The sequence below is a fragment of the Lithobates pipiens genome, unplaced genomic scaffold (genome assembly GCF_037356315.1).
Source record: "Lithobates pipiens isolate NorthernLeopardFrog02 unplaced genomic scaffold, aLitPip1_a1.2 Scaffold_19, whole genome shotgun sequence".
In the NCBI taxonomy this organism is placed as follows: Eukaryota; Metazoa; Chordata; class Amphibia; order Anura; family Ranidae; genus Lithobates; species Lithobates pipiens.
This window is the reverse complement of record NW_027507764.1, coordinates 451775474-451802488: the sequence shown is the minus strand read 5'-3', so window position 1 is coordinate 451802488 and position 27015 is coordinate 451775474. Positions and strand designations below refer to the sequence as shown.

The window sequence follows — 27015 nt, the reverse complement described above, 5'->3', positions numbered from 1 at the left end:
TGACCAGCAAAATGGTCCGGTCTGTAAGTGGTTAAGAGCTGTAGGCGGAAGTGAGATTTTGATGTCCTTTCCGCCCTGCAATGGAATCCACTGCAGAGACCACTTTTATCGAAAACCGGACCGCTAACTGATGAAGAGGATACCAGGATTATGGCAGCTAGCTCTGCCATAACAATATCCCTCTTCAAAGCATATCGGTGTGAACCATTCTGGAAGTGGGTAAACCTTTCCAGCGGATGTGGTCAGGGGTTCTTACTAGTTTAATAGCACTCTGTCCTTGTGATGAGCTAAACTATTATGGTAGGGTACAATTCTTAGACACATTGTGATACAGAACAAATGTCTGTGTGTACATTTAAACTGAGGAAAGCTATTCAAATGTTAATTTTTTTTTCAGGTGAATACTGAAGAACATCTTGAGGAAACTGAGTCAATCAGTTGGGATCAGAAAATGCCAGATGATATTAAAGATAAGATCCAGAATGCAAAATTAGTTCCCACAGAAAGTATTACTGTATGGATAGATCCACTGGATGCAACACATGAGTATACAGGTATACATGTTTTTTAAGTCATCAGCTGGCTGCTTTTCAGCAGATAAAATTAGGATATTCCACTTATATCTACAGCGCTGTGAAAAGTATTTATTTTTTTGCATATTTGTCACTTTTAAATGATTCAGATCATCAAACAAATTTTAATATTGCACAAAGATAACCTGATTAAATCCAAAATGCAGTTTTTAAATAAGGATTTATTTATTAAGGGACAAAATCTGTCCAAATCTGCCTGGCCTTATGTGAAAAATTGCTCCGTAACCCACCCTTGGTGGCAACAACTTCAATCAAGCGTTTGCAATAACTGGCAATGACTTTTTCACATTGCTGTGGAGGAATTTTGGCCCACTTTTTGCAGAATTGTTTTAATTTGGCCACATTGGAGGGTTTTCCAGCATGAACGGCCTGTTTAAGTTCATGCCACAACACCTCAATCAGATTTAAAGAGGAAGTAAACCCTGATGGGGTTACTTCCTCTTTGTCTCCCTGCAAAGGTAAAGCATAATGGGCTACTATGCATTGCATAGTAGCCCATTATGTGTCACTTGCCTGACACAAGAGCCAGCGATGTCACTGCTATCCCCTGTAGCACGTAGCGTCTATCTTCTTCCGGGTATCGCTGATCCGGCGCTGTGAGTGGCTGGAGCAGTGATGACGTCACTCCCGTGCATGCGCACGGGAGCCACCACCAACAGCATATCACCGTTAGCAGCGACATGCTCAGTGCGCCTGTGCGCCGCTGTCTACAGTGCATGTGCTGTAGACAGCGGTGGCTGTCTTTTTGCAAATATCTCCTAAACCGTGTAGGTTTAGGAGATATTTCTTGGACCTACAGGTAAGCCTTAATCTAGGCTTACCTGTAGGTCAAAGTGGTCTGTAAGGGTTTACAACCACTTTAAGTCCAAACTTTGATTAAGCCACTCCCAAACCTTTAATTTCATTTTTTGAGCCATTCAGAGGTGTACTTGTTGGTATGTTTCCTGTTTTCTGGTAGAGCTCAGAATTCTTGGTTCCATCCATTATGTCAAGTCATCCAGGTGTTGAAGCTGCAAAGCATTCCCAGATCATCACACTACTACCACCATGTTTGACTATTGGTATGATGTTCTTTTTATGAAATGCTGTGTTTTGTTTTACGCTAGATTGCTCAAGTCCCAAAGCCTTAGAAATGGCTTTGTAACCCTTTCCAGACTGATGAGGCATGTCAATTACATTGTTTCTCATCTGTTCTTGTATTTCTTTAGCGTGCTTCACTTTGTCGGACAGCTTCTATTTAAGTGATTTCTTGATTTAACAGGTCTGGCAGTGATCGGGGGTGGGTGTAACAAGTGAAATTTAACTCTGCTTTCCAAAATATATGGTTAATTGCAATTTATTCATGATTAAGCAAGGGGGGGTGGATATAGGCAATTACTTTTGTGCATGCTTAAACGCTTCAGCCATGGTAATTTGGCTGGCATGCCTATTTTTTGGTGATACGGCACTGCGTTACTTTAACTGCGTGGTTGTGCGACACTGAACCCAAAGAAAATGTACTCTCCTCCCCCCTCCACATACTGAGCTTTCTTTTTTGGTGGTATTTGATCGTCTCTGTGGTTTTTATTTTTTGCTCTATAAACAAAAGAACAATTAAAAAAAAAAAAAAATGCAATTTCTTTAATCATACATTATGGGACACAGAGTTGTAGTAATTACTATGTGGGTTATAGTCCACCTCCAGGTGCTGGACACTGGCACACCCTAAATGGTAAGCTGCCTCCCTAAATAAACCCCTTCCATATCGGGAGTATCTCAGTTTTTTCGCCAGTGTTTAAGGTGTTTGTCACGAGTGAAGATGTGCTTGGCTCCACTGGAGCAATCCTTGCTTGGGGCTAGTTATGCAGCCCGATCCAGTCAAAGTGTCTTAGGCCAAATTGATTGGTACCTGGGCCTTGTGTCTGAAGAAACAAGGTCTTTGCTTGTAAACGCTTCTTTTTAGAGAGCTGGACCTCGGGATCCAGTACTTTTTGGTATTTAGACCATAAAGTTTTACTGTTGGGGTGCTATAACAGGTCCAGGATTGTGGGTTCCCCAGTTCCTGAAGGTTTAACTGGACCCACCGTGAAGGGTGAAGATTGGGTCTGTTGGTTTTACCACAGAAAACCCTGCGGCGGGAAAAGTGGAGTTTTCTAAGGAATTTTCTTATGAAATGTCTCCTTTGAAGTAAATGTTGTCATGCCTAAGTGTCACCACTGGGGGCTGTATGAAGCACGTACGTCTCATGCTTTTCTCAGAGATCACGCTGTGTCACAGAAGCAGCAGACTTTTTTTTTCCTCCAGCCAGCATGCAAACCGCCGGTAAGTTTGGGGGTTTTGCTTCCTCCAGACACCCCTACCTGGGCTGAACTCTTCCCCTCTTCATGAGGCTGAGTATAAGGGAGAACTGAAAATGATCGGCAATGCCGTTTTCTTTCACCGCCCTTACTCGGCGGCAGCTTCCAGGTCTCCTCCACGCCATCCCTCTCTCACAAGCCGATCCCGTTGAATCGGAGGCCCGTGCTTGCACGGAAAAAACATTTTTTTGAAAGAGGGGGCGGGGGTTAGCGTGGCATTGATGTCCTCCAATGCGGGAGTGTGTTTAAAAAAAAAATAAAAATAAATGAAAACAAATCCATTTGTGCTGGTTGCAAAATTGTCAGAGACATAAGGGCAAAGAGGAGTATGAGCAGTTTTGGTGACATAGGCATTTTGACACATTTTACTATTTGCATCAGGCTGAGCATTAATGGCAGTGGCTGAACTATTTCTCAAGTAGTGGATGCGATTTCTTCTGGCAGTACCTCTGCTTTTTGCATCGGGCTAAGGTCAGAAGGTTTGGAAGAAACAGAGCTAAAAGGGTCTCCCTCAAGCTCTGGAAAGCCTACTCATTTCTACAAATGGCATTCTCCCCTGAGAGAGGGTGGCTGGTTAGAGTGAGCATTGTGGCTATTAAATGTTTGCAGCTGTTTTCAACACTGCAGCCCCTGTTTATTTTCCTAAAAATATATATATATTTTTTTTTCTCCCTCAGCCATGATAGGTTTAAAAAAATAAAAAAGGTTTAGCGACTTTAATTGCATTCCAGTATGCGACAGGTTCGCTTCCATTGCACAGGACCCTCAAGCTGAGGAACTAGGGAGGGAGAAGACTAATTCCCTCAGGGGACCGTAGAAGAGGTTTCCCTCAGGGGACACCTCTTCTGAGGTGTCAAATGCGGGAGAATCAGCTGTTTTAATCTTAAGATTGATGGTGCAATTTTCTTGCTGAATGGTCCTCTCCACATTTATGTACCCTTAACTGAGTGTTTGGGTTCGCTAAAGCCTCCTCAAGCTATGCATGCTGCTTTTTATTTTTTTATTTTTATTTTATTTTTTTTCTTTCCATTCATTGTTGGAAAAGCTTTTTTTGTATCTGAGAGGATCACCCAGATAAGCGTCATTTTTCCTTCCTAAAGTTTTCACACTTTGTCCTATGGTGGATGAAATTCACTAAGTAGGGTATTCCAGCAATAAACACTGTTATATTCTCTGTGAATAAGTTTGACTTTTCCAGCAAGCAATGCTCAAATGCTTAGGAATCCAATGGATAAAAAGTTGGATTTCTTATAAAAAAATAAAATAAATAAATACATTATTTTCTCTGGCAGATTGAATGTCAGCCTGCACTGACAGTAATTGCTTAATTGTTGAAAAGCAGGTGTTCAAGGTTCAAGGTTATCCTGCTCAGCAGGCCCAGAGTCTGGCAGCTTTATGTTTGCAATAGTTGCTTTGAGAGATTCTATCCTTCAGGCCTTGCGCAGTTCGCTAAGCATCATGCAGAAGCTCCTGGCTAGTCTTCCTTTTGCAGTAAAACAGCTATATGGGGATGTTTTGGATAATACAGCCAAAGAAAATCTAGTGCAAAAAGTACCCCTTTTGCCATTTAAAGATGAAGTAAACTCTCCCACTCTGCTTCTTTCCATTATAATAAGTAATTATCAAACTATAGCCACTGTAATCCAGCTCAAATCGCATATTACTGTTTAAAGAAACTTTTAAAAAAACTTGTTTCCAGGGGTTAGGCAGCGCCATCTTAAGTATTGTTTTCTGAGTCCACAGTGGAGTGCATTTCCACCCTTACATTGAGCACTTCCTGTACTGTTAACCAAGCCTCCTTCTCAATCCAACATTTCTATGGAAACCCTGCTTCCTTGTTCATAGCTGACTTGTTTTATTTCATAGTATTTACTTCTGCCGATTACCTAGTGTTTGCCTCTGTCAGTCTTGTCTTAGCTTCAGCTGATAAGACTGCAGTAATGCTGTCCCATGCCCTGGTTTACACTGCATGTGATGTAACATGGGCACATGGAGTGTAGGAGGAAGCTCCCAGTCTCCTGGGATTTCAGTGTTGTGTGCCGTAGGAAATCCTGATAATAGAGAGACAAGTACACAGAGTGTGCCGTAAATCAGGGGAGACCTGGGCATGCTCAGTGACGTCATTCTAAAGAACAAAAAGGATTACAACAATACTAAGCAAGTAAGAAGATATCTACAAGCAGTGTTCATTAATGTTGTTTATGCTGATTTACAGGGGACAAAGTTGTGGGGGAGAGTTTACAACCACTTTAAGAAAAGGAGTAAATGTATTTCCATTTTTAAAGCTTCTTCTGTGCCTGGGGCATCAGCCTCCAGGCAGTCACGACAGCTTCCACTTTCAGGTTCAAAAGGTAATCCTTAGGGTTAACTCCAGGGACAAAAGAGGTCTTGGGGGAGGAAACCTACAAGATACTGAAGCCTCCTTATGAGGAGGCGTCCCTGCTAGCTCAATAGGGGGAATTCTTCTGCAGTTCTCAAGGGTCTGGCAGTAAGAGTGTCAAGATGAATGGGGGACTTCCTCAATAGCTCCAAGGTACAAACTGGAGTTCCAAGAGTTCCCGTCTCCTTGTTTTTCTCAGATCAAACATTCCTAAGGATCCAGAGAAAAAAGTATTTCTCTCAAGCATTGGACCATCTTTTGGGAAAAAGTGATCATGGTGGCCCCCATGTAAGAGCAGAGGTTGGAGTTTGGTTAAATCCAAATGGACATTCTGGATCCCAAATATCAAAATTCTATTCCTGAATATAACCACTCTTTTTTTCGCATGGATTCAATCCAATCTGTTATCTCATCCTACAAGGAGGAGAACTTTTGGCATCAATCGACGTCAAAGATGCATACCTCCATATGCTTATTTCCTCACTTACTAGTAATATCTACTTTTCAAGGTGGAAAAACTTAATTTTCAGTGTGTAGCTCTGCTTTCCGGTCTAGCTACTGCACCTTGAGTGCTTACAAAGGTTCTGGCCCCTCTTCTAGCCAGATTAAGGGCCCAAGGTATAACTATTATGGTTTATCTGGACGATCTGTTCTTGATAGACCAAAGTATGGTCACCACATTCAAATACCTGGAATATCTGGGTTGGTTTCTCAGCCTAGGAGAAATCTTTTTTTAAAACCATGAAAAGGGCTAAGATCAGGGTCTGATCATAGGTATGCCTAGAAAAGGGTATTCTTACCATAAAGGAACTGATTTGTGGTCAAAACAAGATGAATTCTTCTATTCAACTTTGCATGAGGTTGTTAGGAAAGATGGTGGCTTCATTCGAGGCCATTCCTTATGCTCAGTTTCATTCGAGACTGCTGCAAAACATTATCCTATCGACTTGGAACAAAGGGTTCAAGCTCTAGATTCCCAATGTGTCTGACTCCAAATCACCCTAAAAGTGCCCAATCTCGTCTGATCTTAAAGGCTAAGCAGGGTCGGGCCTGGTTAGCACCCAGTTGGACCACCTGGAAATACCAGGTACTGTAAGCTGGGTACGCCGGAGCCTCAGTTTATGGTTAATATCCAAAAATCTGCAAAGAGGAAAATCCTTCCTTCAGTTACCATGGAAGTGGCCCAAATCAGAAATGACCTTGCCAATTATCATTTTAGAAATTGAGGCAGAGCACTTGATTCAGAGGGCCTGAATGTTCAGTTTATGGTATTGTCCTTCCAGGATTCAATCTGACTCTGCCACAGCAATGGCCTATATTTATCAAGAAAAGAAGGAAAACTGCGCTACGGGATAGAACAAAATACCTAACAACCCAAAACACAGGGTCTCTTGGAAGCTGCAACTCTAATGTACACCAAATATACACAAAATCGGATAAGAAAAAAAAGGGAATTGCGCTAACCTGTGCAAACTATATTTATCACCAAGGGGGCACAAGAAGGTGAATCGTATCCTATCTTGGGCAGAAAACAATGTACTTTGCCTGTCGGCGGTCTTCATTCTAGGAATAGAAAATTGGCAGGCGGACTACTTGAATCGCAAGTTGTTCCTGGGAAAATGGTTCCTTCACCCAATATCTTCCTGTCAATATGTCAGATGGGGGATCCCAGACATAGATCTGTTTACGTCCAGGTTCAACAAAGAAATCGCCAACTTTGTGTCAAAAACAAAGGATCCACTAGCATGCGCAACAGATGCTTTGCTATTCCTGTGGAATCGGTTCTCGCTGATTTATGCATTCCCTCCTATTCTGCTTGCATCCGCGACTTCTTCGCAGGATCAAGCAGGAAGGGTAATCAATGATTCTTGTGGACTCCAGTGGGGCCCAGGAAATCTTGGTATGCAGGGATCGTAAAGATGACAGTAGGGGACCCATAGACCCTACCAGCACTGCCAGACCTTCTTTCTCAAGGTCCAGTATTCCATACTACTTTACAAATGCTAAATTTAACGCTTGGGCTATTGAGACCCACACTCTGAAGAAACATGGGCTGTCAGGTTCAGTGGTTTCTATCTTGATTAATGCAAGGGAGCCAGCCTCCATAATTTATATATTATAGAGTTTGGTAAGCATATGTCTCCTGGTGTGAAACCAGGGGTTGCACCCCAGGAAATAGGTCAAAGGTAGAATCCTTGACTTTCTGCAGATGGAGTGAGAAATAAAGATGGCCTTGAGTGCTTTCTAAGGACAGAACAAAATATTACAGTGCACACATGTAAAATAGACATTTACCTCCTGCAAGGCTTATTTAAAACACCTAGACACTATCAAAAAATATGGGGATTTGGTCACACCATATTGCTATATGGTGGTTAAGCCCACTTACTGCGACAAAGTACCCCATGATTAGTGGGTCCTACACTATCCATTAAGGATGAGCTCTGGCGTGTTCGTACACTCCACGCGCAGAGCCCACCAGGAAGTCGGCACAGCGCTGCGCTAATCACAGGCATTGAGACATTTCCCCGATGTGCAGCTGCAGAGATCGGGACAGTGTCTCATTGCCTGTGATTAGCGCAGCGTTGCGTCGACTTCCTGGCGGGCTCTGTACGTGTAGTGTGCGAACACGTCGGAGCCCATCCCTTCTATCCATAGACTGGGAGATCCTGCTTCTCTGAACCATGGGAGCAATACACTCGTCTATATTGGAGAACTAGAGGTCTCTACTCATGACACAGGCGGACACTGAGAGGCACTGATGAGGGAGTGGGATGCTTCGCGCCCAAAAGGATTTTTTCAGAATCCATACAATAGACTTATCTTTCTAAGGACAGGTCTCGGCCTTATCGGTATTATTTCAGCGACCACTTGCTTTGCTTTCTTTGGTTCATAACTTTTATTCAGGGGGTAACACAGCTTAATCCCTGGGTAGGTCACCCCTGAACCCTTGGGACTTTAATTTAGTTTTTGGTGGCATTACAAAACAGCTTTATTTTTATTTTTTTGGATCGATACGACATATTCCCTTTGGTCCTTTTTTTGACAAGGAAACTATTTTTTTTCTAGTAACCATATCTGCTGCAAGAAGGGTATCAGAATTGGCTGCCTTTTCTTGTAAAGAGTCATATTGTTGTTGTTCACAAGGATAAGGTAGTATGGTGTCCTCATCCTAATTTTTTACCGAAGGTAGTATCAGGTTTTTATCTAAACCAGGATATTAGTCTATCTTCATTTTTTCCAGAACCCTGTTCTATTGAAGAAAAATCACTACATTCTCTTGATGATGTGGTGAGAGCAGTCTACTTACAAAGATTCGGAAAACGGATTTTTTTATTTTTATTTTTTTTATTGCCCGAAGGTCCTAAAAGAGGACAGGCAGCATGGAAATCTACTATTCAAAATGGATTCGACAAGTAATCGTTCTTGCTTATGGTATATAGAGGTAGTTTCTACCCTCTCAAATCAAAACGCACTCCTCTAGGGCTGTTAGTGCTTCGTGGGCAGCGCATCGCCAAGCCTCCGTGGCTCAAATCTGCAAGGCCGCAACTTTGGCCTTCTATCCATACATTTATCAGGTTCTATCAGGTGGATTTAAAAAGACATGAGGATGTCGCCTTTGGGCGCAGTGTACTGCAGGCAGCAGTATAAGTCCTCTGATTTCATGCTGCCCTACTTTTGTTGCGTCTCCCTCCCCTCAATTGGCATTGCTCTGGGACATCCCACATAGTAATTACTATGGCTCTGTGTCCCGTGATATACGATTAAAGAAAATAGGATTTTTATAACAGCTTAACTGTAAAAGCCTTTTCTTTTGAAGTACATCAGGGGACACAGTGATCCCGCCCCTCTTTATAGTATACACGTATATTGCTTTGCTACAAAACTGAGATGCTCCCGTTATGGGAGGGGTTATATAGGAAGGCAACTTCCTAAAGGTTGGCTATAACCCACATGTGTCCGTGATGTACTTCTAAAGAAAAGGATTTTACAGGTAAGCTGTTATGAAAATTCTATTATCTTTTACTTTTTGCCACATTAATTTATAATAAATATCTCACATTTTTTATCAAAAAACTAATTTGTTCCTCAGTTTAGACCGATGTGTATTCTACATATTTTTGGTAAAAATAATCACAATAATATTGATGGTTTGCACAAAAGTTATAGCGTTTACAAAATAGGGGATAGATTTATTGCATTTTTATTTTATTATTTTTTTTCCACTTGTAATGGCGGTTTTTATCGGGACTGCGAGATTATGGCAGACACATTTTTGAAACCGTTGACAATTATACAGCGATCAGTGCTATAAAAATGCACTGATTACTGTGTAAATGTCACTGGCAGGGAAGGGGTTAATTGTGTTCCCTAGTCTGTGTTTTAACTGTGGGGGGGATGGGACTGACTAGGAGGAGACCGTGATCGGTGTTCATACGTAGTATGAACACACGATCTGTCTCCTCTCCCCTGAAAGAACCGGGATCTTTGTGTTTTCACACACAGATCCCTGATCTCGCTCTGTCACGAGCAATCGCGGGAGACCGGCGATCATCACGCCCACCAGGCACTCGCATCAGGGTCGGGCGCCTAGTGGCCAAAAGGCAAAGCCACTTAACATAACGTCGTTTCGTCCTGCTGTGTCATTCTGCCTCAGTAAAACTGCGGCGGCTGGTTGGCAAGCAGTTAACCACTTCAACACCAGGCACTTTCGTCCCCTTCCTGCCCAGGCCAGTTTTCAGCATTCAGCGCTGTCGCCCTTTGACAATTGCGCAGTCATGCAACACCCAAATTACATTTTTATCATTTTTTTTTTCATACAAATAGTTTTCTTTTGATGGTTTTTAATCACCATTGGTTTTTGTTATTTTTTGCTAAACAAACAAACAAAAAAAAACGTTTTTTTCTTCAGTTTCTTTTATTTGTAAAATTTTATAAGGGCTGACAGGCTTACCGGTTAACGTCTATCCTTTCCTCCCACAGAAACAGCACGGGAGGGAAGGACTGCCCATAACCAGCAAGTCTTTTTACATGTGATCAGCTGTGATTGGATACAGCTGATCACATGGTAAAGGGTCGTTATTGGCCCTTTACCCTAATCTGCGATCAACTGTGTCCGTAGGACTCAGCAGTCAGAGCGTGCCTGAGGCATGTCGCAAGCGGCAGGGTTCTGGGCGGATATCTATTGACTCCCTCCCAAAACTGGATGACCGCGCTGTGGCCTTCTTTCGGCTATAGCACGGTTGGCAAGTGGTTAAGGAGACATTAAACTTGCATACACAATTACACATACCATTCTAAATACTCACATAATTGAAGCAGACCTTCAGTATTTTTTTCTATTTTTTATTTTTTTTATTTTTTTCATCTTTCCATCTATTACAGTGCCTTGCGAAAGTATTCGGCCCCCTTGAACTTTTCAACCTTTTGCCACATTTCAGGCTTCAAACACAGATATAAAATTTTAATTTTTTTGTGAATAATCACCAACAAGTGGGACACAATTATGAAGTGGAACGAAATCTATTGGATATTTTAAACTTTTTTTAGCTAATAAAAAACTGAAAAGTGGTGCGTGCAAAATTATTCGGCCCCTTTACTTTCAGTGCAGCAAACTCACTCCAGAAGTTCAGCGAGGATCTCTGAATGATCCAATGTTGTCCTAAATGACTGATGGTAATAAATAGAATCCACCTGTGTGTAATCAAGTCTCTGTATAAATGCACCTGCTCTGTGATAGTCTCAGGGCTCTGTTGAAAGCGCAGAGAGCATCATGAAGACCAAGGAACACACCAGGCAGGTCCGTAATACTTTTGTGGAGAAGTTTAAAGTTGGATTTGGATACAAAAAGATTTCCCAAGCTTTAAACATCCCAAGGAGCACTGTGCAAGTGATCATTTTGAAATGGAAGGAGTATCAGACCACTGCAAATCTACCAAGACCTGGCCGTCCCTCTAAACTTTCAGCTCAGACAAGGAGAAGACTGATCAGAGATGCAGCCAAGAGGCCCATGATCACTCTGGATGAACTGCAGAGAACTACAGCTGAGGTGGGAGAGTCAGTCCATAGGACAACAATCAGTCGTACACTGCACAAATCTGGCCTTTATGGAAGAGTGGCAAGAAGAAAGCCATTTCTCAAAGATATCTATAAAAAGCCTCGTCTAAAGTTTGCCACAAGCCACCTGGGAGACACACCAAACAAGTGGAAGAAGGTGCTCTGGTCAGATGAAACCAAAATCCAACTTTTTGCCCACAATGCAAAACGATATGTTTGGCGTAAAAGCAACACAGCTCATGACCCTCAACACACCATCCCCACTGTCAAACATGGTGGGGGCAGCATCATGGTTTGGGCCTGCTTTTCTTCAGCAGGGAAGATGGTTAAAATTGAGGGGAAGATGGATGCAGCCAAATACAGGACCATTCTGGATGAAAACCTGTTGGAGCCTGCAAAAGACCTGAAACTGGGACGGAGATTTATCTTCCAATAAGACAATGATCCCAAACATACAGCAAAATCTACAAAGGAATGGTTCACAAATAAACGTATCAAGGTTTTAGAATGGCCAAGTCAAAGTCCAGACCTGAATCCAATCGAGAATCTGTGGAAAGAGCTGAAAACTGCTGTTCACAAACGCTCTCCATCCAACCTCACTGAGCTCGAGCTGTTTTGCAAGGAAGAATGGGCAAGAATTTTAGTCTCTCGTGTGCAAAACTGATAGAGACATACCCCAAGCGACTTGCAGCTGTAATCGCAGCAAAAGGTGGCTCTACAAAGTATTAACGCAAGGGGGCCGAATAATTTTGCATGCCCCACTTTTCATTTTTTATTTGCTAAATAAGTTTAAATTGTCCAATAGATTTCGTTCCACTTCACAATTGTGTCCCACTTGTTGGTGATTCTTCACAAAAAATTAAAATTTTATATCTTTATGTTTGAAGCTTGAAATGTGGCAAAAGATTGAAAAGTTTAAGGGGGCCGAATACTTTCGCAAGGCACTGTATATCTTCTGCCCTTGTTGTTTTAACTTTGCATAGTAAAACCTTTTTTTTTATTTTATTTTTCTGCCTGTAAATACCTTATACAGCCTACTTCCTCTTTCTTGTCTGGTCATTCGCCTAGGCTTATGACATTATGCACAGCTCTCTCACTCTCGTGAGAGATTGCTAGGCAGGGAGGGAGGATGAGCCATTAGAGGGCCAATGAGAGCTGAAGATGGGCCTCCTGTGTGTCTGTAAATCCAGGAATGAATGAGTGACTTGTATAGCGCTACCTATGCGAACTGAATCGACTCGGGCGCTTTTTTCTGCCGGTGTCTATCTGTGACATAGCACGGTCCTTGGCCCCATAGGGTCCCGACGCGCTTACAAACACACATTTTTTTTTTTTTTGGCCCAATTTTTTTTAAACTGGGTCTAATTAACTTACCAGCATGTCTTTGGAGTGTGGGAGGAAACCGGAGTAACCGGAGGAAACCCACTCGGGCACAGGGAGAACATGCAAACTTGTACCGGCGACCCTATTGTTCTAACCACTATACCACTGCATAAAGTGAACAGGCAGCTGCCCACAGTTAAAATGGATGCAGACAGACTTAGTGGAGGGAGATTTTTGCAGAATATTTTGACAAGTATAGAATCGCAGCATATATAAAATATGCAAAGTGGTCGGAGGAAAGCTTCAAAATGGCAAAGATGTTATTATTACAAATTATGTGAGCAGATTGCAGTTCCTCTTTAATATTTCTAATGGCAATCCAAAAACACTGAAAATCGGAAAGTGAAATGAAATGGCTGGATCATCCAGGTTTTTATAACTTTTATAGAATTGTAATAAAGTTGAGCATTTGCTAATCTTTATATACTAATTTAAATATAAACCAGTACAACAACAAAATTGGTTTAATGACACTTTAATGTGATTTTTAAACCAATTTTTATTTTATATATAACAGAATATATTCTACTTACCTGCTCTGTGCAATGGATTTGCACAGAGCAGCCCCGATCCTCGTCTTCTGGAGTCCCACACCAGCATTCCTGGCTCCTCCTGCCATCCGACTATGGCAGACTGGGTACCGATAATTGTCTAGTTTTCTTTGGGTGTTGCTTTAAATTTTTCTAATCTGTGTCACTGAAGCAAATATCTCATTTTTAACTTGACATTCAGAATTAAGCTGTGCTTATAGCTAGAGTGCTATTACTAGATAGTTTAGTTCATTGTCTCTTTCTGCTCGTGTGTAACTGGATTTTGATACAGGTAATTATCATCACTTTACAATGCCTTTTAGTTTAGCTGCTTTTGTGAAAGTAAGAAGAAAAATAAATGCTTTTTTTTTTTTTTCTATTACAGTTTACCATGCTCACAGTTCTAGGTAAAGTTTTTTTTTTAACTTTTTATTTTATTTTTTTCCCCAGAGAACCTTGTTAACTATGTTACAACTATGGTATGTGTTGCTGTGGATGGAAAGCCTGTTATAGGAGTAATACATAAACCTTTCACACGTTATACTGGTAAGTTTTTTGTGTTTTTATTTATTTTCTGCCTTCATATATAAAGCTAGCAAGATGTACCTATGCTTTTGTGCATTGTACAAGTGTAGGTATAATTTGAATAAATGGTACACTTCACATGTTTAACGGCTTCCTGTTGGGCGGGACAAGTGTCGTTCTGGGAGAATGTACTGGTACGTTCTCAGAGCTCACGTCATGCGCGTCTTTGGGGGTGTGCATTGGCATGATTTGTGATTGCTGTGCCCACTGGGCACAGCACAGATCGTGGTATGGGGCCGCTGTGATTGGCCCTGGTACTGTTTTTTTTTTTTTTTTTTTTAATCACTGTAACCAATGCCAGCGATCACATTACCAGTAGTAAACAGCAGCTCTCATTCATGGCGCCATTGTTTTACTACTGTTATCTGTGATTGGTCACAGCTATCACATGGTACAGGTCCAATCACAGCAGCATTCTGCCATATATCTGTGGCCATTTATAGCCACCACAGTAGTACTCAATGGATGGATAAAGACAATATAGTCAGATATGATTATTTATACAGTGATCTAGACTGTATATGCAATCCTAGTGTAAAAATAATTACCCCCCCCGTGGCAAAGATGATGTACAATGACTGGCTGCTCTGATATTACTGTATATCAGTGCCACAGTCACATTGACCCTAATCAAAGGACTTGTTCACATGTGATGCTCTATGAAGAGTCCTTCAGAGAGCATTTGACACCAGTGAGAAGGCATTGTATCTTCTCCTGACCACCTGCTTAACATCTTGGACCCTGCACAAGCACCCCCATTCACTTGAGTGAGTCAAGGTTGGCAGGCGTACAGGCTCCTGCGCGCATGCATGAGAGTGACATCATCGCAGCTCCAGTAAGTCGCACAGCCAGAGTCCGCAAACCTGGAAGGAAGAATGAAGCCATGACAGTGTGGTGCTGCAAGGCTTAGTTTTAAGGTAAGTGTAACATAATGTGCTAGTATCCGATGGATACTAGCACATTACGATGTTCCCTTTCAGGGTACAAAAAATAAAAACTGCTCATCATTTTACTACCGCTTTAAATACTGTTTTTTATATTCTATGGGAGCCCCAATGACGTCACTCTCGTCATCGCGGGAGAATATAATATAAAAGTAATTATGTGAGTTTTATTAAAAATACGCTTTTTCTGTTATTGCTATATTTATTGTCTCTATCTGTACATTAGAGCTGCATGATTAATCGTTAAAAAAACGCAATCTCGATTCATCCCCCCCTTAGGATCTCTTCAACTGAGATTCTTTCATATAAACAAGTGGAGAGATTATCTGCTCACTCAGCTGTCAAAAGAAAGCATCCTGGGCAATCTGCCAATTTTAGAACTTGAAACATTGTAACTAACACTTACTTTTAAGATCAAAGGGAAAGAACTTCTTGTGTAAACAAATAATCTGGGCAGTCTGCCAAGCTTTCAACCACTTGCAAATGCAGGAATTTTAACCACTTAAAGTCTAAATCTTTTTCTGACACTTCTTTCTTGTTAAAATAGAAAAATAAAAAAGTTAAAATCAATATTTTTTGCTAGAAAATTACTTGGAACCCCCAAACATAATATATAAATATGTATATATGTGTATGTATGTATGTGTGTGTGTGTGTATATATATATATATATATATATATATATATATATATATATATATATATAGTGTGTGTGTTTTAATGTGAAAGATAATACGCCGCGTGAATTCTGAGAGAATCGTGATCTAAGCAAAGAAAATCTTGATTCTTATTTTAGCCAGAATCGTGCAGCTCTACTGTACATCTCAACCATTGTAGAGTAACATTCAATATTAAGGTTTTATTTTCCCTTCATAGCATGGGCAATGGTAGATGGAGGATCAAATGTGAAGAGGCGGGCAAGTTATGATGAGAAAAGTCCAACAATCATTGTGTCTCGAAGCCATTCTGGAAAAGTCAAAGAAGTTACTCTCCAAACTTTTGGCAACCATACTAAAATCATATCTGCTGGTGGATCAGGTTTGTAGAGAACTCTTGCATTAAACTGCTTAAACTGACAAATTGTGCAGTCGTGCGACGCTGTACCCAAACAAAATCAGATTTTTAGCGGGACTGCGACATTGCGGTGGACAGATCGGACACTTTTTTTTTTTTTTTGGGAACCAGTGACATTACTACAGTAATCAGTGCTAAAAATATGCACTGTTATTGTACTAATGACACTGGCAGGGAAGGGGTTAACATCAGGGGCGATCAACGAGTTAACTGTGTTCCCTTACTGTGTGTTCTAACTGTTTGGAGGAAGGGCTCGCTAGGACATCGCACAGATCAGTCTTCCTGCATAGCAGAAAGACAGGATCTGTGTGATCTCCCCTGTCAGAATGGAGATCTGCTTGGTTTACACAGGCAGATCCCTGTTCTGTCACTGCGGGAACGATTGTGGGTGGCTGGCGGACATCGAGTCCGCCAGGCACGCTGATTGACTCCCCCGATGGCTGGCCAATGGGATGGATAGCAGTGGATTTGCACAGCTGAGCCACCTTGTAGCAGTATAACTGCGGCGAGTGGTCGGCAATTGGTAAGCTCTGTTCACACTATAAAGTTCCGGATTGCAGGCGGAATCGCAGCAATTCTGCACACTATTCCGAATTGCCTCAAATCATGGGACGCCCTTGTGATCCCCGTTTATTTTTAATGGCACACAACACCCCAACCAATCGTGGTAAAATTGCTCGAACAGAATTGCGGGCCGCCTGTTGCCTGGGGAACTTTTTTTTCGGGGGGCATCCCGCAAGTCTGTTCTGCATGATTTTACTGCGATTTGTACGTCAATCACGGCAAAACGGCACCTCAATTCGAGTGCCAGTGAAAATAACAGGGATTGCAAGTGCGTCCTGTGATTCACGGCTATTCCGCCTGCAACCCGGAACACCATTGTGTAAAAGGAAGCCTTATTGTTAACCTTATCTTGATGATTGTATTAACAATGTATCAAACATTGACAATGGTTTGATCTTTTCCCGCACTCTTCTGAATATTTTTTTTTTTTTAATTTTTTTTTACATTTATTTATTTTTCAGGATTTTTGTTCTACCACCTTGACACTATGGTTTTTAGGGTTTTTTCCATTTTTTTTTTTTTTTTTTTTTTTTTGTTTAGGAGCCCCTTTCACTAAGTGAGTTATGCCCAGCATAACATTGAGATAGTTGAAGAAGACCAGTAAATGAAGGAATGAAGTCATTTATACAGTATAATTTTTAACGAATCTTCCTTCCCATTTAAGATTCAAAAGTAAGCATCCTCTAAACAGCCACCACAAGATACCAAAAATACTTTTTTTTTTTTTTTTTACTTAAAGGGGTTGTAAACCCTCATGTTCACCTTAATGCATCCTATGCATTAAGGTGACCCCATTTTGGAAAGTAGACACCCTAAGGAAATTGATAAGAGGCATGTTGAGCCCATTGAATATTTTATTTTTTTGCCTCAAGCGATTGCATAATGACACTAAATGATATATTGCTCACACATGCCATGGTTATATGTGGCATTGTACCCCAAAATACATTCTGCTGCTTCTCCTGAGTACGGGGATACCACATGTGGTCAACTTTTTGGAAGCCTAGCCGTGTACGGGGCCCCGAAAGCCAAGCACCGCCTTCAGGATTTCTAAGGGCATACATTTGTGATTTCACTCCTCAAGTTTTGAAGGCCATAAAATGCCAAGATGGCACAAAACCTCCACAAATGACCCCATTTTAGAAAGTAGACACCCCAAGCTATTTGCTGAGAGGCATGTTGAGTCCATGGAATATTTCCTATTTTGCCACAAGTTGCGGGAAAATTACAAACTTATTATTATTATTATTTTTTTTTTTTACACAAAGTTGTCACTAAATGATATATTGCTCACACATGCCATGGGCATATGTGAAATGACATCCCAAAATAAATTCTGCTGCTTCTCCTGAGTACGGGGATACCACATATGTGGGATTTTTTTTGGGAGCCTAGCTGCGTACAGGACCCCGAAAACCAAGCACCGCCTTCAGGCTTTCTAAGGTCGTATGCAGGGTCTCCACGAGGACGACAGAGTTCATTGTCGCTGAAGTGCATGAACCGCAAAATCTGCTCGTATCGTGCCCTGTACATGGAAGCAGAGAACACGTGCATATGGTGAATTGGGTCAGTGGACCAATATGACCGCAACCCACTCTTTTTGGTTATGCCCATGTTGAGGGAGAGGCCCACAAAGATCTTAAATTCGGAAACCGTAATTGGTTTCCAATGTCTGGCAAGGGCGGACCGGGGAATAGTGGCGATGTGTTGACCAGTGTACAAATTGCTTTGGTCCACAATATATCTATAGAGATCTTTGGTGAAAAACAGTGAGTAAAAATCAAGTGGCGTAAAATCAACTGTTTCCACGTTAATGCCAGGTTGGCCAATGAATGGGGGAAGTACGGGTTCTGCAGAAGCCCAATTTTTGCATAAAGTGAAAGATGAAGTTATGCTGAGTAAATGGATATCGAACATGTCACTCTTCAAAATTGCACATGCCCGTGGAATGGCGCCAAACGTCCCTACTTAAAAATCCCCATAGGCGACGCTTTAAATTTTTTTTACTGGTTACATGTTTTGAGTTACAGAGGAGGTCTAGGGTTATAATTATTGCTCTTGCGTTCACGGCGATACCTCACATGCGTGGTTTGAACACCGTTTTCATATGTGGGCGGTGCTTACGTATGCGTTCGCTTCTGCATGCGAGCACATGGGGACAGGGGTGCTTTAAATTGTTTTGTTTTTTTTTTACTTTTTTTTTTTTTTCCCAAAAATACATTTTTGATCGCTTTTATTCCTATTACAAGAAATGTAAACATCCCTTGTAATAGGAATATGGGATGACAGGTCCTCTTTGCAGTGAGATCTGGAGAGGGCAAATAGGACCCCACATCTCACCTCTAGGCTGGGAAGCCTGAAATAAGAAGAAAAAGATTCTTACTTTGATCGTATTGGTGAGTTGGTAGACGCACCGGAGGGTGTGGGGGGCGGGGGGGGTCGCGTCTGGCTGGGTATTGCAGGGTATTGGCGGGGTATGGATGGGTTCAATTCGGTCAGCAGCGATGTGGGCACTGCAGATGCAGCCCACAGCGCTGCTGACACCGATCTTTCCCCTCCGATCGGTACAGAGAGGGGGAGGGAGGAACCGGCGTCATAATATGATGCCTGTTTGTTTACAAGTGATCACTCCGTCATTTGACGGATCGATCACGTGGTAAAAGGCGGTGATGAGCGGCCGTTTACCGTGATGCGCCGGGTCCACTGGACCCGTCCGTCACGGATGCTCTCGTGTGCACGCCCCAGGGGGCGCATAAAAGCAGAATTCTGGGAGGCTGTTAATTAACGGCCTCTCAGAGTTAAACAACCACCCTGAAGCCGTTAATCGGCAATGAGCGGTTAAGTGGTTAAACTTTTTGTAGCATAAGGCCCCTTTCACACTGTAGAGCTGCCCCATTAGCAGTAAAGTGCCGCTAGGTTTTTTTTTTTGTTATCAGAACATAAAATAACAAAGACATTAAGAAAAGTATGACAGGATTCACACCATTACTGTTACATAGTATAGCGAATGCATTTTTGATACATTAAGTCAGTACAATAATCGTGAATAATCCTTCAAATTCATATCTTTAAATTCAGTTTCTAGCTAGTAAACCTCCAAGAAGAACCCTATTCACCCCTAGGGGAGCAAACTGTCAACAGTTCTATTCTAACATTAATAAACAAAAGAGAACCGTACGAGAGCCGCTAGTTTTAGCGATAATTTACCTTAGTTTTTGCAAAGCTTTTTGGCCGCTAGCGGGGCACTTTTAACCCCCGCTTGCAGATGAAGAAAAGGTTAAAAGCGCCTGTGTTTGGGCGCTCTGAAACGCTTTGCAGGTGCTTTGGCATCATTTTCCATTCATTTCAATGGGCAGGGCCGTTTTGGGAGCAGGACCATAAAACGCCCAGCAGACAAATCGGACACCTGACACTTTTTGGGGCTCAGTGACACCAATACAGCGACCGGTGCTAAAAAATATACACTGTCACTGTACTAATGACACTGGCTTTGAAGGTGTTAACAGGGGCAATCAAAGGGCTAACTGTATTCCCTGCAATTGCTTTTCTAACTGGGGGGGGTGCTTGTACTGTGGGAAGGCAGAGATGCTTGGCAGAAAGACAAGATCACTGCCTTCTCTTGTCACAGAATGTTCTGTCTGTCTTCCGAATGATCGGTGGGTCCTGGCAGACATTGCTTCTGCAGCTCCCCCTGATTTGACACAGCGGGAGTGGATTGCCGTCCCTAGACCCTGAAGTGCCAGATCACATAACTAGTACGTGATCTGATGCAGTGTGGCGGTTCAGGAAGAACTTAAAGCGAGTCAGACCATTAGGATTTCCTCAGGAATCCAGTGATGTGGGAGGTCAGTAGCATGAACCAGTGAAGGGTGGGGGACTTTAGCGGGTGATTTCTCTTGAACAGAGCAGTATTTGTTGTTGCAGGAAGTGTCAAGGTTTAAGCATTAACATTCCTCTTTCCTAGAGGTACAATACAAGGAACAGGCCCTTTAAAAACTTGCTGACCCACCATCTATTGTAGCGGGTCGGCATGTGCAGGCACAATCATGTACATCATGTACATCATGTGCTGAGACTGCTGTGTCTGCCGGACACAGTGGATCATGGATCACATTCCCCAGGGCTCAGTAATCCTGATCGCTATGCAATCACATGATTGCTTTCTCTCCATTCATAACAGCTGTGTTGCCTATGGTGTGATTAGCCCACAGCGATCACATGGTACCTGGGCCAATCGGAGCACCCTGTACCATTTGATTAGCTGTAGCCAATCACAGATCAGTAGTGATCACAGCTATCATGGATGGTTAACCCATTCATGACTGTTAAACTTTACTGATAAAAAATACTATAAATAGCCGTGCTAAGGTTATAAACTTGGTTGCTGCTGCCCTACAAATCCAAAGCCCCCTAGAGAAGGCCGTGGATGTGCAAAGTTTTATAGAAAAAATATAGGTGCTACCCCAAAGTTATACTTACTCAATCAGTAATAAATGGGTTTCCAAAGACCGCTCATATATTCCAAGCAAATTTGTCAAGCCCTGCCCTAGGGACCTCTGCCTAGTCCTCTTGGCTGTGCAGAAACTGCCTTTTTGTTTTCAGGTATATTCCGGTCTGTCCTTTCTTGTTGCTATCACTATTGCATGGAGATTGAGTTTGAAGCCTTATCCTATCCTTTCTTAGTGTTACACAAGCAGCTTGCTATAGGAGCGCCTGAGCAGGCTGACTCATGAGCTGCTGCTTCATGTGTCCATTCACACATTGAGCACGGCTCGGCCTCGCCCCCTCCTCGTGGGCTCACTGGCTGTGATTGACAGTAGCAGGACCCAATGGCTAGGAATGACAAGGAAGAGGCCTAAGAAAGCCGAGGCTCTTGTGCACATTGCTGTATTGAGATGATGCCCAGGTCAGTTTTAGTGGGGCCGGGAGCTCTGCTGCGTAGGTGTTTTTTTGTTTTTAACCTATCGTGCATATAGAATGCACGAAGGGCAAAAAAGAAAAAAATTACAGTTCTGATCTCTGGACCCAGGAAGGATGCTCTATAGGGATTTTAATTCCTAGCCTTAGTTTCATATACAGACAAACATTCTAGTCTTCCCCAAGACTTTACATAAAGATGCATTTATGAAAGCTATTAAAAACTTTTGGATATCGTTAATTCGAGAACCAAAGTTAGAGTCCTATTTAACTTTTAAAGCCATTGATATGTTCCTTTTAGAATTTTGATGCCCCAAACGTGATGGAGTAGCCTGAGCAGCTACAAAACAAGTGCAAGAGGTTATATATTAACAAAAGTAAGTTCAATTTTTGTTAGTCATATTGTCATCTCTGAAGTCCCATCCATCACTGGTAAGATCGCTTCAACAGTCTAGTTTGTTTTTACAGATGTTGGCATTTTGAATAATTTGTCTCCCTTTTTTTTTCCCCCCTCCAAGGTTATAAAGTTCTCTCTTTGCTTGATGCAACTGGGAATGAAAAACAAGAAACAGCTGATGTGTATATTCATGTCACCTATATCAAGAAGTGGGACATTTGTGCAGGAAATGCTATACTCAATGCACTTGGTGGTCAGATGACTAACCTTAAAGGAGAAGAAATAATTTATACTGGACAAGATGGAAATGAAGGAGGATTACTAGCTAGCATGGGGATGGACCATAATGCACTTGTTGAAAAGTTAGCTTCAAAAATCTATGATAAAGAAAAGAAAATCTAACAGATCAAACACTATATTTTAAGACTTGTTTACAAAAACTGAAATTTGAGTCCTATGGTTTGACTTTTGGTACAGTTTGGTGTATCCAAACCGGGTGACTTGAGTATTTTTCTGCTGTATAATTCTGAGTTTGTGCAGCTCAGAAGCCAAAAGGACCACAATTGGTTCAAGAGACTGTAATATTGACTGTGTTTAAAAGTAGTATTGATTTTGAAGATTGTGTGATTTAACAAAGTGTTCATCTATTAAGATTCTGCTTTGAAGATCTATTGGTGGAAGCTAAAATCTTATTTTAAGTAAAACATTACCTTTTTTTCACTCCAGCCTTCTCGGTAACATTATTAAAAAGAATAATAAAAAGCACAGTGCGTTGCTGCTTTTTGCCACAGCAAATCATGTATCTCAACTGTAAATTAATTTTCAATAAATCCTATATTTAGGAAATTCCATGAGATATAGAAGAATGCTAGGATAAGAAAAGGATTTCAAAAGTGTTCTTAAAATAAAATAAAAAAAAAAGCTTTGTAGTGCTGCCTATATTATTCAGCAGATGTCGGAGCTGAAACCTGTAGGCATACCTCTTCTGCCAACCAATGCAACAGCAGTCGGCTAGGGTCATCTCTTTTGTAAAGATTTTGTTTTCTAAATTCTCGAATTGGTGATATTACATAAAAAGGGCAAATCTGTATTTTCTTGGAACACTTGGCTCCAGCAGGGCTCTCAAGAAGGTGTGGGTATACATGTAACTGTATTCTCTGGCACCTTTTCTTGTCTAAATTATTGGAGGCTTAAAAGGTGGCTCTGCTTAACCTCCCTGGCGGTGATCCCAAGTCTGGCTCGGGTTGGGATTTTACTATCATAAGCGGTAACCCCGAGCCAGACTCGGGATCGCATCGCTGGATACAGGGAGGACACGGAGAAGTTACTTAACTTGTCCCCTGGATCCAGCGCTGTCCTCTGCTCGATTCACACAGTGCTGAATGCACTTTTATATTATAGTTTTTTTTCTGCCTGGAATTTGGAGATTGTCCATAGCAACCAAAAAGTGTCCCTTTTTTCAGTGTTTTAGGATTTGATTACATTATTGAATAATTTTTATTCTTTATTATATTATAAACTTTATCATACCCGGGATGTCTGCTAGACTCTGGTTTGAACAGATTTAAGAGAGTTATTCCTAAGAATTACAGAACTACAATATAAAATGCCAAATTTCCATGCAAAATAATTGTACCGCTTTCAGCACCTAAAACCAGAATGAATCATACCGCCAGGGAGGTTAACAGAGGCAGTTTTCAGTTGTCACAGTAGGACGTTAGGAGTACACTGCTTTTTCTGGCAAATCTGCATTTGTCTATGCTGGCACCATTTTTTAATATGTCTGACTTAAATTATTCAAATGTTCTATTCCCCAAGAGGCAACGTACATGTTGGACTTTCTCACTTCTTTCTATGTGCTGTCTAAGGCTAGCTGTTAAGTCAAACATGGCACCACTCCTCCCTCCATGGTCTCCCCAGCAACACAGCTAGCAAAGAGACTGCTGCTTTGACAAATTTCATCCGTTTCCAAGCACTTTCCCTAGATGATCTTCTCCCAAAGAATGCATGGGGAGTGGGGCTTGTAGATTAAAATGTTCTAGGCAAGTGCTTGTAAATGGAGAAAAGTGCTGTGTATGTTTAACCGCTTCAATACCAGGCACTATTCCCCCTTCTTGCCCAGAAAAATGTTCAACTTTTAGCGCTGTTGCACTTTGATAATTGCAACACTGCACCCAAACAATATTTTTTTTTTTTTTTTTTTTTTTTATCATTTTGTTTCCAACAAATAGAGCCTTCTTTTGGTGGTATTTGAGTTTCGACTGTAAAATTTTGTAAATAAGTACATTTTTTTCCTTCATTGATGGGCGCTGATGAGGCTGCACTAAGAGGCATTAATATGCAGCACAGATAGGTTGCCCTGATATGCAGCACTGATGGGTGGCATTGATGGGCACTGATAGGCGGCTCTGATGAGGAGGCACTTGCAGGCATTACTGCTGGGCACTGTTTGGCACCTCTAATGGGCACTGATTGACAACCCTGGTGGCCCTATGTGGCCAAACTAAGGAGGGGGGGGGGGGGCTATGCTGATAATCAGTGCAGACCCCCGCCCCCCCCAGTCAGGAGAGCAGCCGATCGGCTCTCCTCTACTCGTATCTGTCAGCGTGAGTGGAAGAAAAGCCGCTACACGGCTTTTCCTGTTTACGCTGTGATTGAACACCGCTAATTACCTGGTAAACAGCCTACATCAGAGGCTCCTTACCGAGATCAGTGATGTGTCAGACTGACACCACACCAATGATCCGCGGGCGCAGCTTATCCTGCTGGACGTCATATGATGTCCAGTCAGGATAACTTAACCACTTTGCGCACGTCAGTCTGTTATAGGGCGGGTGGGAAGTGGTTAATGCAGCCATCTCTTTGCTAGTTGTGTTGTTGGTTGGCTGGCTAAGGAAGGGTGCTTTTCCCAACAGCAAATCTTCCCCCACAGCTAGCCTTGGACAGGAAAAAAAGACAAATCATTATATGTACTTTATCTCCTGGTGATGTGAAACTTCTTCCTAAAATAGAACTAAACTGCATCTGAACACTACAAACCAAAAACACGATTTAATTTTAAATATTTTAAGCACATTTACCCATCTATCCGTGTCTGCTTTATTTTGCTGCAAAATCACTTTGAGAATACCCCCTAGCAGGGGTGCTCAACCTGTGGCTCTCCAACAGCTGGAGAGCCACAGGTTGAGCACCTCTGCCCCCTAGCACTTATGGCTCTGTTCAATTTGAGCAAGTGCAGATGATTCATGTAGCATTTACCTGCTAGAATCCATGCGCTCTTAGATCAGGCAGGAGGGTTTGCTTTGCTGGAAACCAGGAAGTAAGTGAAGAAATGTAAAAAAAAAAATACACGTTTAAAACAAGTAAGTATAATATATTCCTAGCTACTAACGCTAGTAGCAATCAGTGATGATTAAGAGAGTGTAGTTCCACTTTAAAGGGTTAAATCCCAAGGAAATGTGCATGTTTTAAAGAGTTGCATACATTGGGGTTGATTCTCTAAAACTGGAGAGTGCAAAATCTGGTTCAGCTGTGCATGATAGCCAATCATCTTCTAATTTGTTCAATTACACTTTGACAAAAAAAGTGCACGCTCATAACTCAACTACAATGTTTTTATTTTTTATGCCTGGACATACTCTTGAACACAGTTTTGTTGAACTTCAAGTTTGTTTTATCCATGTTGGCTACCTACGTAATTTTGCTATCAGCTGTCTTTCAGATGGCTTTTACCTTTCCTTACCCAGCTATATGGCAGTGGCTTTAAAAAAATAAAATAAAATAAAATAAAAACCTTTCTAAATGTAGTTTGAAAGGGACTTTCAAAAAAGAAGAAAAATGTATCTCCTGTAGCCCTACAAGTTCACTTCTCACAATCTTTGTATACAACATTGGGAGTTTTTTGCGGTGCATGGTTACTTTTTACATATACATTTGTGATTACTTTATAGTAATAAAACTCCCAGCAGTTCACACTGTTGATAACTGGGACCAGTGTTTTTAGATTTTGAAAATGTCTTGTAATTGAATTGTAGGCAGCCATAAGTTTAAAGAAAAAAGAATGGACTTTAGGTGGAACTTTAGTAAGAAATTTACTGTCATTTTTGCTCCATAAGACACACCTAGGTTTTAGAGGAGGAAAACAAGAAAAAAAAAATATTCTGAACCAAATGGTAGACTAAAATATTTACCAGTGCCCATGAAATGCAGCCTGACCTGTGCCATACAATGCAGCCTGACCTATGCCTGGCGATGACCTCATCCCATCTGTCAGAGCAGCTGGCACCATGGTCGCACTCCATTCAGTCTGCTATGTCTTGTGTCTATGACAGGCAAAGCTGGGTGACCGGATCGCCTAGCTTTTCCGGGAGATGGCCGCCCGGTATTCTAACGTGGTGGTGGTGGGGGGGGGGGGGACGGGGTGTCCTGGTCAGTATAAGCTTCATATGATGCACAGCATTTCTCCCCATTTTTTTTTTTGGGGGGGGGGGGGAAGAGAGAAGAGTGTGTTTTACGGAACCAAAAATATGGTAAGTCTTGTTAGATCACATCAGGCTGGACCCTTTTGCAAGTATAGCTACAGTATCCCACAAAAGTGAGTACACCCCTCACATTTTTGTAATTTTTTTTTTTTTATATATTTTCATGTGATAACACTGAAGAAATTACTATTAATCACTTTCCTACAATAGAAAGTAGTGAGTGTACAGCTTGTATAACAGTGTAAATTTGCTGTTCCCTTAAAATAACTCAACACACAGCCGTTAATGTCTAAACCGTTGGCAACAAATGTGAGTACACCCCAAGGTGAAAATGTCCAAATTGGGAATAAAGTATCAATATTTTGTGTGGCCACCGTTAATTACCAGCACTGCCTTAACCCTTTTGGGCATGGGCTTCACAGGAGTCCTCTTCCACAACGACATAACAGAGCTGTTGGATGTTAAAGACCTTGTCCACCTTGCATTTGAGGATGCCCCACAGATGCTCAATAGGGTTTAGGTTTGGAGACATGCTTGGCCAGTCCATCACCTTTACCCTCAGCTTCTTTAGCAAGGCAGTGGTCATCTTGGAGGTGTGTTTGGGGTCTGCTGCCCAGTCTCAAAAGGGAGGGGATTATGCTCTGCTTCAGTATGTCACAGTACAGTACATGTTGGCATTCATGGTTCCCTCAATGAACTGTAGCTCCCCAGTGACTGCAGCGCACATGCAGCCCCAGACCATGTCACTTCCACTACCATGCTTGACTGTAGCCA

General features: G+C 41.8%; 1 protein-coding gene across 1 annotated transcript in view; it reads left to right on the top strand.

Moving 5' to 3' along the window:
* BPNT2 (3'(2'), 5'-bisphosphate nucleotidase 2) overlaps positions 1-22525 on the top strand; it is a 37295-nt gene extending 14770 nt beyond the window's left edge. Inside the window, exons 2-5 of the mRNA XM_077492728.1 lie at positions 398-554; positions 13730-13825; positions 15685-15846; positions 21882-22525. Coding sequence (XP_077348854.1) covers positions 398-554; positions 13730-13825; positions 15685-15846; positions 21882-22162 — 696 coding nt within the window. The 3' untranslated portion in view covers positions 22163-22525. The remainder of the gene's footprint in view (positions 1-397; positions 555-13729; positions 13826-15684; positions 15847-21881) is intronic.
* Positions 22526-27015: the final 4490 nt, after the last annotated feature.